The sequence below is a fragment of the Chlorocebus sabaeus genome, chromosome X (assembly GCF_047675955.1).
Source record: "Chlorocebus sabaeus isolate Y175 chromosome X, mChlSab1.0.hap1, whole genome shotgun sequence".
NCBI classification, from domain to species: Eukaryota; Metazoa; Chordata; class Mammalia; order Primates; family Cercopithecidae; genus Chlorocebus; species Chlorocebus sabaeus.
The window spans coordinates 150,214,065-150,226,564 of record NC_132933.1 but is presented as its reverse complement, the minus strand read 5'-3'; the positions used below and the strand labels follow the sequence as shown (position 1 = coordinate 150,226,564).

Below are 12,500 nucleotides of genomic sequence, written 5' to 3'. Positions count from 1 at the left end.
TTTTATTTATTTATCTTTTGAGACAGAGTCTCTCTCTGTCACCCAGGTCGGAGTGAAGAGGCATGATCTCGGCTCACTGCAACCTCTGCCTCCCAAGTTCAAGTGATTCTCGTGCCTCAGCCTCCAGAGTAGCTGAGATTACAGGCACTCACCACCACGCCCTGTAAATTTTTTCTGTAATTTTAGTAGAGATGGTGTTTCACCATGTTGGCCAGGCTGGTCTTGAACTTCTGACCTCAGGTGATCCACCCACCTCAGCTTCCCAAAGTGCTGTGATTACAGGTGTGAACCACCGTGCCCAGTCTAGACATATTGGCATATTTCCTTTTTCTCTTTCTTTCTTTCTTTCTTTTTTTTTTTTGAGACAGAGTCTTTTTCTGTCACCCAGGCTGGAATGTAGTGGCGTGATCTTGGCTTACTGCAACCTCCGCCTCCTGGGTTCAAGTGACTCTCCTGCCTCAACCTCCCAAGTAGCTGAGATTACAGGTGTGCACCACCACACCAGGCTAATTTTTGTATTTTTAATAGGGACGGGGTTTCACCATGTTAGTCAGGCTGGTCTCAAACTTCTGACCTCAGGTGATCCGCCCGCCTCAGCCTCCCAAAGTGCTGGGATTACAGGTGTGAGCCACCATGCCCAGTCTAGACATATTTTCTTCAAGGATGCACTTATCATTGGAAATGGTTCCTTCTGACAACTCCCTTGCCCCGATGCTTTCTTTTCTGTTCCATGGAGTTCCGTGTTCTGTGCTGCGTAGTTTGATTTTCAGTCCTCCTTTGAATTCTGCAGCTGTGTATTTAGACCCATTTCCCAGACCAGTAAACAAAGCCCCGTGGGCAAGAAACCACAGATCCCCCCTAGAAAGTGGGAGAAAAAGCCAGTCTGCAATAGTATGTGCATGTATGTGTGTGCGTGCATGCATGTGTGTGTGCATGTACGTGCATGTGTGTGCATGAGGATGGAATATAATTATAACCCACGTGTGTGTGCAGTATAAAACATATAAAACTGGTTTGGAGAGCAGGGTATGAAAAGTCCAAAGTCAGAAGAACTAATCTTTGGCCGTGGGTGGTGGCTCACACCTGTAATACCAGCACTTTGGGAGGCCGAGGCTGGTGGATCACTTGAGGTCAGGAGTTCGAGACCAGCCTGGCCAACATGGTGAAACCCCATCTCTATTAAAAATACAAAAATTAGCCAGGCATGGTGATGAGTACCTGTAGCCACAGCTACTCAGGAGACTGAGGCACAAGGATTGCTTGAACCTGGGAGGCGGAGGTTGCAGTGAGCTGAGATCACACCACTGCACTCCAGCCTGGACGACAGAGTGACACTCTGTCTCAATAAATAAATAAACAGAAGAAGAACTAATTCTTAAAAATTAAAGACACATGGAAGGTTTCCGCAGGAGGCCGGGAGCTACCAAGGGTTAGGTTGAAAGGTGCAGCGTGGCCACTTGGGTCCCTTGGAAATGGTCAGAACGTCGTTATTTCTTGGGGTTCTACTGGTGAAATAAACGGGAAACATGGAGACTGCCCCAGCGGTGAGTTCTCCATCCCTTCCTCAGCCTAGCTTGTGGCCTTCAAAAGATGCTTCCCATGGCACCTGGACACAATTCAGAAGACTTTTTCAATTAATTTAATTTTCATTCTGGAGGTTACAGCCTCTTGGTGCCAGTTCCAGAGTGCCTGCAGAATATTATGGAAATTCGTATTTGGAGCCAAAGAATGGTAGCGTTAAAAAAAAAAGAAAGAAAAAAGGCAAAAGGCATCTAACTAAATGAATTAGAAACAGAGGTCTTCCAAATGCTTATCTGTGTGAACACAAAGAAAACGCCTCAAAGCCTGGCCTTCAGAAGCTGATGTTGCGTCTTTATTATGGCTGGCAAGAGTGACCTGCGCCCTCCCTGAAAGGCAGCCAGAGTCTAGACTCTACTGGAACATAACGGACGGTCAGAGGAGGGAAGCTTCACCTGCACTGCAGTGCCGTCCAAATGTCAGAGGCTGGAGATTGTCCAGGGTAGGGCCTTTCTTTTGGAGGTAATGGGGGTGAAGCAGGAAGTTCACAGGGAGAGGGGTCTTTGGAGTATGAGACGGCAGAAAGACCCTGCTTTCTTTGCATCTCTGCTTCATCCCAAGTCGGACTTGCCTCAGGGTGCCAAAATGCCCAGGCAGCTCCAGCATCCCCCTTCTCCTCAAAATGAGCCCCCAGGGTCCTCCTGCTTACCCTGACCTAGGGTCCACACCCTCCCTCGATCCCAGCCTAGGACTGTGGCCAGGGAAAAAGAAAGTGCTAATTGGTAGAGTCAATGCCACATGGGGAGGTCGGGGGAGAGGTGCAGGAGAAAATACCACAGAAGGAGCTCTGGTTGGGTAATTCATCGGGATTCACTCCAAGAGGTAATACTTTAAAGATGGTGTTCCCATGAAGAATGATTACATTTTCCTCATGCCTCTAAAGTGCAATTACGTTGCTGGAGTTTTGCTGGCTGAAAAGAAAACGAAAAAGAAAAGAAAAAACCTTCCGGTGTACAAGCTCACCCTGTTACTTCTGAAGATATGCATCACTCACACCACCTGGGGCACAGGCCCAGCCCCTCTAGCCTTGCAGGTTTCTGACCTAGGGGTGCAGGTGACCTAGGGAGGGGTGGGTATGGCCACAGGCAGGGGACAGCTCAAGACCATTTGACCCAGCAAGCCCATTACTGGGTATATACCCAAAGGATTATATCATTCTACTATAAAGACACATGCATATGTATGTTTATTGCAGCACTAGTCACAGCAGCAAACACTTGGAACCAACCCAAGTGTCCATCAATAATAGGCTGGATAAAGAAAATGTGGCACATAGACACCATGGAATATTATGCAGCCATAAAAAAGGATCAGTTAATGTCCTTTGCAGGGACATGGATGAAGCTGGAAACCATCCTTCTCAGCAAACTATCACAAGAACAGGAAACCAAACACCTCATGTTCTCACTCAGAAGTGGGAGTTGACCAATGAAAGCACATGGACACAGGGAAGGGAGCATCACACACCGGTGCCTGTTGGTGGGTGGGGGGACTAGGGGAGGCACAGCATTAGGAGAAATACCTAATGTAGATCATGGGTCGATGGGTTCAGCAAACCACCATGGCACATGTATACCTATGTAACAATCCTGCACGTTCTGCACATGTGCCCCAGAACTTAAAGTATAATAATAATAATAATAAAAAGACAGTTGTTATCTCAGAGCCCCTGACTCAGCTGGCCAGGCAGCAAGTCTGCCAGCCCAGGAATGGGCCAATAGATGAGGCAGGGCTTTGTAAACCAAAAATAAAATTCTTTGGGAGGCTGAGGTGGGCGGATCACTTGAGGTCAGGAGTTCCAGACTAGCCTAGCCAACATGGTGAAACCCCGTCTCTACTAAAAATACAAAAATTAACCAGGTGTGGTAGCAGGTGCCTGTAGTCCCAGCTACTCAGGAGGCTGAGGCAGGAGAATCGCTTGAACCTGGGAGGTGGAGGTTGCAGTGAGTTGAGATGGCGCCACAGCACTCTTAGCCTGGCCGACAGAGCGAGACTCCATCTCAAAAACTCAATAAATTAATACAATAAAATAAAATTCTAAGCCCCCCACCTCCCCACCTCCAAAACATCTGAATGGACTTCTTCCTCGGCCAGAGTTTTTTAAAAATTTAACCTCAGAGACTGTTTCAGGCCGTGACCTGAAGCAGGGGTCGAACATGCCTCATGATGCCTCTCCGGGGTTAACATCCACACAGCCTTTAAGTCTGAGAAGAAACATTTTACAACCGCTTCTCTCTGACCCTAGCACCCAAAGGCTTCCTGTTCATATAAGAACTTGATTCTTCACAATTCTTTATCTTAACCCAGACATTCTTTTCTGTTGATCCCAGGACTTTAAAGAAACTCAAGCAATTGCCAATCAGAAAATTCTAAAATCTACCTGTAAGCTGGAAGCCTCCTGCTTTAAGTTGTCCCGCCTTTCTGGACAAAACCAATGTGTCTTACATTTCATTGATGCCTCACGCCTCCCTAAAACGCATAAAACCAAGCCACACCCCGACCACGTTGGGCACACGTTCTCAGGACCTCCTGAGGGCTGTGTCACAGGCCATGGTCACTCATATTTGGCTCAGATTAAATCTCTTCAAGTATTTTAGAGTTGGACTTCTTTTTTTTCTTTTTCTTTTCTTTTCTTTTCTTTTCTTTTTTTTTTTTTTTTTTTTTGAGACGGAGTCTCGCTCTGTCACCCAGGCAGGAGTGACAGAGTGCAGTGGCCTGATCTTGGCTCACTACAACCTCCACCTCCCGGGTTCAAGCGATTCTCCTGCCTCAGCCTCCTGAGTAGCTGGGACTACAGGTGCACACCACCACATGCGTCTAATTGTGTATTGTAGAAGACAGGGTTTCACCTTGTTGGTCAGGCTGGTCTCCAACTCGACCTCAGGTGATCTGCCTGCCTCGGTCTACCAAAGTGCTGGGATTACAGGCGTGAGCCACTGCGCCGGGCCTAGTTTGACTCTTTTCGTGGACAGTTGGAAACGTGGAATGCAAGAATATTCAGGGTTATTTGTCAGGCTGCAAAGTTGTTCCACCACCCTGCAGGAAAATGGATACAATTTTAGGCTTAGGTGTTAACAAAAAACATATCGTTAGTGTGGGAAGGGCGACAACCGCACGGCAGCTGTGGCCGTGTGGCCGGTGGTGCGGGAGGGTCTCTAACCTCGAAGCCCACTTCGGAAGGCGAGTCGCCCGTGACCAGGACTAGGGCCTAAGCACCCAGATAGGAGAAGGGACCTCGTTCCCTACTGTTCCCCACTAACCCCCATGACCAGGAGTCCCCACTCCCAGCCTCGTCCTGGGGATTCTGGGGAGAAACCGCCCCAGCGCAGAGGCTCCTCCAAGGGTCGTCCTTGGTCCCGCGGAAAGGGGGCGTCCGCCACCCTCCCGGCTGCGCACCCCCAGCTCCCCAGCTCGGACGCTTTAGAAAGGACATGAGGCGGGGGTTGCCCGTGGAGCGGGGGCCACGCTTCCTGAGCAGGTAGGGGATTGCCCTTTGCTCCCCTTGGGGAACTCCCTCAGGTGAGCATCTGGGAGGGGCCCCCATACTTTTCCCAGCAGGGGAGCCGGGAGAGTTTCCTTTGCTCCCATTGCAGAGCAGGGGAGGGTCCCTGTTAGGGGCAGAGAAGGGGCGCAGGGGCGAGTAGGGAGGGTGGGGCCACATATTTCCACTAAGGGCGGCAGTTTCGTGTCGCTACAGTTAGAGGCGTGCATTTAGGAGGCTGTGACAGGGAGCGACCCGCACTTTCCCGAGCAGGGGAGCTTCTGGGAAAGTTTATTTTGCTCCCACTGGAGACCAGGGGGTGAGGGGGTCCTTGTTAAAGGGAAGGAGAAGTGGCTGCACGGGCGAGCGGGGAAGGGGGAGCTCTGTGTTTCCAAGAAGGGCGGCAGTTTTATGCCACTACAGTTAAGAGCGGCCCTGGGGCGTGCATTCAGGGGGCTGGGAGGAACCCGCACTTTCCCGAGAATGTTGTAGTTCACTTTGCTCCGGGTCGGCGCCGCCCTGGCTACGGCCTTGTGGGTGGGTGAGGGGGCGTGGGCAGCTTCTTGAAAAGGGAGGGGGGTCTCTCGTGCTCCCCTCGGTGCTGCCTGGGGCCATCCCCTCCCGCCTCCCCGTTCTGTCCCCTCCCCAGGCCCGGCGTTCCCGCCTCTTCTGTGCGCGCGTGGAGGCCGGGGGCGGGGGAGGCGGGGGGGGAGGCGGGGCGGGGCGGGGGGAGGCGGGGCGGGGCGGGCGCAGCCGGGGCTGAGCTTGCAGGGCCGCTCCCGTCACCCGCCCCCTTCGAGTACTCCTCGGGCTCCGCACCACCCGGCCCGTGGGGGAGTATCCGTCCCGCCGCCTTCGCCCACGCGCTGCACTCGGGGACAGTCCCTGCGCGCTCTGGGCGCACCATGGCCCGCGGGGCTGCGCTGGCGCTGCTGCTCTTCGGCCTGCTGGGTGCTCTGGTCGCTGCCCCGGGTGAGCGAGCGGAGGGATCCGGGTGGCGGGACGCGGAGGGCGCGGACCGGGCCTGGGGATCCGCTTGGGATGCGGCGTTGGGGGGCGCCCCGCGGGGACACCCGCACCGTCCTCCCTGCCTAGCGGGACGTGCTGTGCCCGCGGGGGCCCAGGCCCGGAGGAGGCCCCCACTTTCTCCCCGACGCTTTTCCTGGAGCCATTTCACAGAGAAAAGTCAGCGTTTTTTGTCGGAGTTGTAAACTCTTAAATTTGGGGGGGCCTTGGGAGAGGTGGCATACGATTCTTCCCAATCTAGGGGACTTTCTTACGGATCTCTGCCCCTTTGCATAAGCCCCTCACCCCACCCCGTTATCTCCCCGCAGGGTCTGGGGACCTGCGTCTTTAGGCCGCGCGCGGAAGCCGCCCTGGAGTTGCCTGTCAGAGCCACGCCCTGCGTCCCGGGCCTAAATTTGGAATCGCTGGGAGCCTGAGACCCGGGTGGTGGGGGGAAGGGAAGGAAAAGTTAGAAAAACACTTTGAGCCCTGAATATGTTCAAAAATACTGTGGATGCAGGCTCTGGGCATTTCAGCGCGTGTGCGCCAGGCAACACGGGGCGCCGAAAGAAACGTGTGCTTACCAAATTGTCCATCTGTAGCGGTGGAGAATTCGGAAAACAGAAAAAGTATCCGGGGAAGAGCGAGCCGCGGTCACTCTCCCACGCACGGCCTAAACCGGGCCTATTTCTAATTGTTACTCTAATCGTGTTTTTCTGTTTCCCTCCCTTTGAAAGGGAAACGGGACCCTGCTGGATGTGGTGTGTGATAAATTTTTTTTCCAGTGGCCAGTGCATTTTTGCTTTTAAGTAGGCAGGCTTTTAAGTAGACCGGCTTGCAGGTGGTGTAGCCTTCAGGACCGGCCTTTTCAGGGTTGGACATATTTCGGAAGGAGAGGCGGGAACGCCCAGCCCTGGGGAGGACAGAGGCGGCCCGGTTTGTGTTGAGGGGATCTGGCTCAGCCTAGAGCTGTGGTGACTAGACCGGGTCTGTATTTTGAGGGAGGAGTTGCTAATGGATTTACACCCTGTTTAAAGGGTTCCCGGGTATCCTAGAAATTGTGCTTTCACTCGGTAGAGGTTAGAGATAATGAAGCCTGCTCTGTAGAGGAAAACTGGGAGGATTTTCCAGCCTGCAGGGGAGGTTCCAAGCAGAGCTTCCTGTTTCTCCCTTTTCTTCCTAAATGGCCTTCCTTCTTGCCGGCAAGCTGCCACCACAAACGGGATGGCTCTGTAGGGTTTTATCAGCTGCATTTATTCCCAAGGCACCCTTTAGATGAAAGGGTTTTTTCTTGTCTTTCTGCGAATGCGTTTCTTCATCCTTCATGCATTCCTTCCTTCCTTTGCATCTACTGTGTGCTTGGGGTCAGGGAAAAATATATCCAAGAGGGTTCTGGTGGCCTAAGAATTCAGTTTCGTGGAGAACAGAGGCATCTGAACAGGCAGATGGGAGACAGGGCGACAGGCACCATTATAGTTCCATCACGAAATAACTCCAGGGTTCCCAGTGGTCAGTCTTGGTGAGGGGCTGGGCTGCGTTTTGAAGCCCTGGGGACAGTTTTGCCGCTGGTCTGGCATTCCAGGTCATTGGAGGAGAGTGGGTGGAAAGCCTTATATTCTCTGAGCCCCAAACAAGTCGTTGCACAGTTTTTTTGTTTGTTTTTGTTTTGTTTTGTTTTTTGAGACGAAGTCTCTGTCGCCAGGCTGGAGTGCAGTGGCGCGATGTCGGCTTACTGCGTTGCACAGCTTTTAAACCCATGGCAGTGTTCATCTGGAACTCCTGATTTTGGAAGCATACTGGGCTTAGGAACTCCAAGCTGCTGCTGTTTGAGTAAAGGGAAGCGTAGCTGTCTATGGGGTGGGTGGGTAGGGAAGGGCAGCGGGACAGGGGGATAACAGGGGCCAATCTGGCCTTCAGTTGCAGAGGAAGGCCTGGCCGTCCGCACTGATGGATCTCCCTGAGGGACCCTTCTCACCTCGTCTTTCCAGTCTGACCCTGCTAGAGATGGAGACAGAAGCAGCCTGTCCCAGTAATATTAATACACATGTTGTTTCATTAGGAAAGTTGACTTTTGAGTTGGTGATGCTCAGAACACACTTTCCTAGCGAGCGATCTGCATCAGGTGCACACCCCCATTGAGCCTGGAGTAGGTTCTCACACTGGTGCTGATCGCCCTGGCCTGATCTCAGAGGGTTGGGGACCCTGTGTTCCTTGGTGTCTTCATAAATTCTCAGGGGTACAGGTGGGACGTGGTGAGGGATGGATGGACAGAGGGAAGTGTCTAGAGGAAAAGAGGAGGCTTCAGCTTTGTGGAGAGCAGGACGTCGCCCTGTGACGCTGGCCCGGAGGAGACACTGTGTGTGTGATGGTTGCAGACGTTTTTGGTTGCCACCCTGGGGTGGGACCTCCTACCATCCTGCAATGGGTGGGGCAGCTTAGGGAAGCTGCTCAGAATCTTTCAAGGGCCAGAACGGCCCCCAGCACGAAGAATTCATCTAGTCCCCAATGCCAATAGTGTTGAAGGTGGAAAACCTTGAGGAGGGCCTGGCAGTTGTATGTATGCGCTGATTCAGGGCTGCCCCGTCCCAGACAGTAGAGCAGCGCGTAGCCAATGCATCCGTGCTCTCCAGCAAAGGCTGATTTCCACCCCCGGGCAAAGGCACAGCGGCCTGTGCAGTTTGAAAAACTCCAAACACCTACGGAACCGACATCTCTTGAACAATACCAGGCCTCTTAAGGATTCCTTCACCCCCGTGGAGCAAGCGTGGGCTTCGTTTTTTTACTCTCCAGAGTGCTTGTCTCCTGCCCGTGTGGGTGTGTGTGGAAGTTATTAGGAGAATGTTTCTGGGCAGAGGAAGTGGGTTTTATCATCCCGCGAGTTTGCCTTGATTTTCCACCAGCATGTTTGGCTGTGATAAAAGTTGATTGCTTTGCATTTAACTCCCTACTAAAGGCCGGGCATGGTGACTCAGGCCTGTAATCCCAGCACTGTGGGAGGCCAAGGCCTGTGGATCACATGAAGCTAAGAGTTCGAGACCAGCCTGACCAACATGGCAAAACCCCGACTCTATTAAAAATACAAAAATTACTTGGGCGTGGTGGTGAGCGCCTATAATCCCAGCTACTCAGGAGGCTGAGGCAGGAAAATCACTTCAGCCCAGGAAGCAGAGGTTGCCATGACGTGAGCTGAAATCTTGTCGCTGCACTACAGCCTCGGTAACAGAGACTCAGTCTTAAAGAAAAAAACAAAGAAAACTTCCTGCTTTAGCTCTTTCTCCTTTCTTCTGTGTATGAGACACTTTTCAAATACAAATACATGTCTTTACACTTTGGAGATACTCAAGTAAATGATTGTTTGTCTGGAAATCACTTTTCTTCCTGAAGGTTGTATGGTGGGTACACGCTGTCATTTGGAAAAAGATGCAGCTCATACAATACTTCTCCCAATTCAGCATTTAGGAATCATGGCGGGATTTCATGGATACTGTCTGTCTGGAATGTTTTCAGACTTCGATATCTTCCCCCAGAGAGAGAGATGTCTCAGTAGTCACATGAGCCTTGTGCTGGTTTTCAGTCCTGCTGAAAATTTTCTAATTGCTCTTGTTACTTTAGGGGAAAAGAATTACATGTCCTTTGTGATTTATAGACACAGTAAGAAAGAAGACCCATGTGTCTTTAGGGGTGTGAAGGAGGAAAAGTCTTTTTTTTTTTTTTTGAGATGGAATTTTCCTCTGTTGCCCAGGCTGGAGTACAATGGCACGATCTCAGCTCATGGCAACCTCTCCATCTCAGGTTCAAGTGATTCTCCTGTCTCAGCCTCCCAGTTAGCTGGGACTACAGGTATGCGCCACCATGTCTGGCTAATTTCTGTATATTTAATAGAGATGGGGTTTTGCTATGTTGACCAGGCTGAAAAGTAGTTTTTTGAGGTGGGGTCTCATTCTGTTGCCCAGACTGGAGTGCGGGGGTGCAATCAGGGCTCACTGCAGCCTCTACCTCCTGGGCTCAAGCCATCTTTCCACCTCAGCCTCTGCGGTAGCTGGGACTACAGGCACATACCACCGTGCCTGACCACTTTTAAATTGTTTTGTAGAGACAGGGTCTTGCTATGTTGCCCAGACTGAAAAAAAAATCTTTTTTTTTTTTTTTTTGAGACAGAGTCTTGCTGTGTCACCCATGCTGGAGTACAATGGCAGGATCTCGGCTCACTGCAACCTCTGCCTCCCGTGCTCAGGCAATTCTCCTGCCTCAACCACCTGAATAGCTGGGAGTACAGGCACATGTCACCATACCTGGCTATTTTTTGTACTTTCGGTAGAGACAGGGTTTCACCATGTTGGCCAGGCTGGCCTCGAACTCCTGGTCTCAAGTGATCTGCCCACCTTGGCCTCCCAAAGTGCTGGGATTACAGGCGTGAGCCACCTGAAAAATCATTTTAAAAATCAACTGTCCTACGTTCTTACTTGGAAGGGACTCCTGTAACCAAAGACGGGAAAAACAAACCAAACTTTATTAACATGCGTTTTTCATTGATACATGGGAGATACCTAGAAATGGGTAGTTTTCAAGGAGGTGGCTTGGATTCTAGCTGCTCTAGCATCCTCAGCAAAGAACAGTCCATTTTTAGAGAACTGGCAGAGAAAGACAAAGGACTTTGAGTCTTCAGGGGCAGCAACTAAACAGCAGAGAAAGGCTGGTTAGTGAAGCTTATTCATTCCGAATCCTGTGGTTCCGAGTCCAGGCCCATGAGGATTTTCCGCTGTCTTCCGTGGTTCACCTCTGTTCTCGCAGTTGGGGAAGTGGGGTTCGGATTGCTTGTGAATGTGGTCTCATCATTGCTGGTGTAGCTTCAGGCTGCAGGCTGTCCAGGGCTTGAGGATTTGCTGATACTCTTTTTTTTTTTTTGAGATGAAGTCTCGCTCTTGTCCCCCAGGCTGGAATGCAATGGTGCGATCTTGGCTCACTGCAACCTTCGCCTCCTGGGTTTGAGCAATTCCCCTGCCTCAGCCTCCTGAGTAGCTGGGATTACAGGTGCCCACCACCATGCCTGGCTAATTTTTGTATTTTTAGTAGAGACGGGGTTTCACCATCTTGGCCAGGCTGGTCTCGAACGCCTGACCTCAGGTGATCCACCCACCTCGGCCTGCCAAAGTGTGTTCTTTTTTGATTTGTCCCAGTCTCTTGTCTGAAACATGGTAGCTCACCAAAATTTCTACTCCCGTTTGTCCAACTGATAGTATCTTTTCACATCTCGAGAGACCAGAAGGACTTCCTCTTCTTGAATTTCCTGTTCAGTATTCTTTCTTGGCTTGGTTCCTTGGTGTGTTTTGAGGAGATGGTGCATGGGTGTGTTTTTCAGCTTTGTTTTAGTATGACTCAGGGTTGCCACCACGCCTTGTATGGTGTCCTAGTCATAGTAGTAAAATTTCCCCTGAGCAGGAAACCAGAAACTTCCTTTCCTCTCCCCCAGAGTCAGATTCAAACCAGTGTTTCTCAAGTGGTCTGTGAAAGGAGCATGCAGCCACCCGCCTGGCAGAGAAGAAAATTCCACAGAGGAGAGGATAAAACGCCCACAGGGTGCATGGAAAGCCTTGCTAAAGAAGCCACATGGGCAAAGCTTTTGTTCCGCTCCCTCTGCCCTGCTGGACTGGGCTGGGCTGAGATATAATACATGTTCGTCATTGTGGACGGCAGTTGGATGGGTCTGAAAGCGATTGCAAACCTCTTTAATTCGCTTTGGTTTCTCAACTTTGAGTGGTGTCATGGGCTGGGGTGGGTCCCCTGTTTTTGAGAAGCACTTGAAAGAGTCTGATTTTCTGCAGCTTTTCGGGGAGCAAAGCCGTTACTCCAAGAGCACTCTTTAAAAGCTGACAATAATGTATTTGGTTGAACTAACAGCCCTTTTTGAGGAGGCAGCAGACTGGCCAGAGCTGTTACATTCCAGGGGTTCTGCAGGCATTACTCATCAGAGACATCTGAGCCTGGATAGCCTGACTCTTGTTTGTTTCTGCTTTGCCTGACCCTGCAAAATTATTGTCCAAGTGCACCCTGCCAAGCATTGATCCACGAGGGGATGCTGACCAGAAGGAGCTTTCGTTTCTGCAGGAACACGATGGACTGGAATGATGACAAGAATAAACACACTGCATTGTCTTTTAGGGCCAATGGGCTTGGAGGCATACAGATGTTGTAACTACCGCCAGAAGCCAAATATTGCCAGTCGGCGTCTTCTGCTGCTGTTGCTCGCTATCTTCTTCTGAGGGAAATGGGTTGGGTTCTAAATATGAATTCACATAGGGCTGTCTTCGATGAATTCAGCACAAAATATTCTCAGCAATTGAAGGGACACACTCAGAGAGAAGTGTTAGGCATTTAATAGAATAGCAGGACAGGGAAGGGTTTGGATCTGGGCAAGCAGGAGATGGGTATGAACACC

At 51.0% G+C, this 12,500-nt stretch overlaps 1 protein-coding gene across 4 annotated transcripts in view; it reads left to right on the top strand.

The window, feature by feature from the left end:
* Positions 1-5,787: 5,787 nt before the first annotated feature.
* LOC119623714 (CD99 antigen) overlaps positions 5,788-12,500 on the top strand; it is a 49,692-nt gene continuing 42,979 nt past the window's right edge. For 2 of the 4 annotated variants that reach the window (XR_012092092.1, XM_073013901.1), the window contains exon 1: positions 5,817-6,031. Coding sequence is in view for 3 of the 4 variants with exons in the window: in XM_073013901.1 (XP_072870002.1) it covers positions 5,965-6,031 (67 nt within the window). In the remaining variant the exon portion in view is untranslated. Of the gene's footprint in view, positions 6,032-12,500 lie in introns of all 4 variants that reach the window. The other 2 variants (XM_073013900.1, XM_073013902.1) reach the window with 2 other exon arrangements.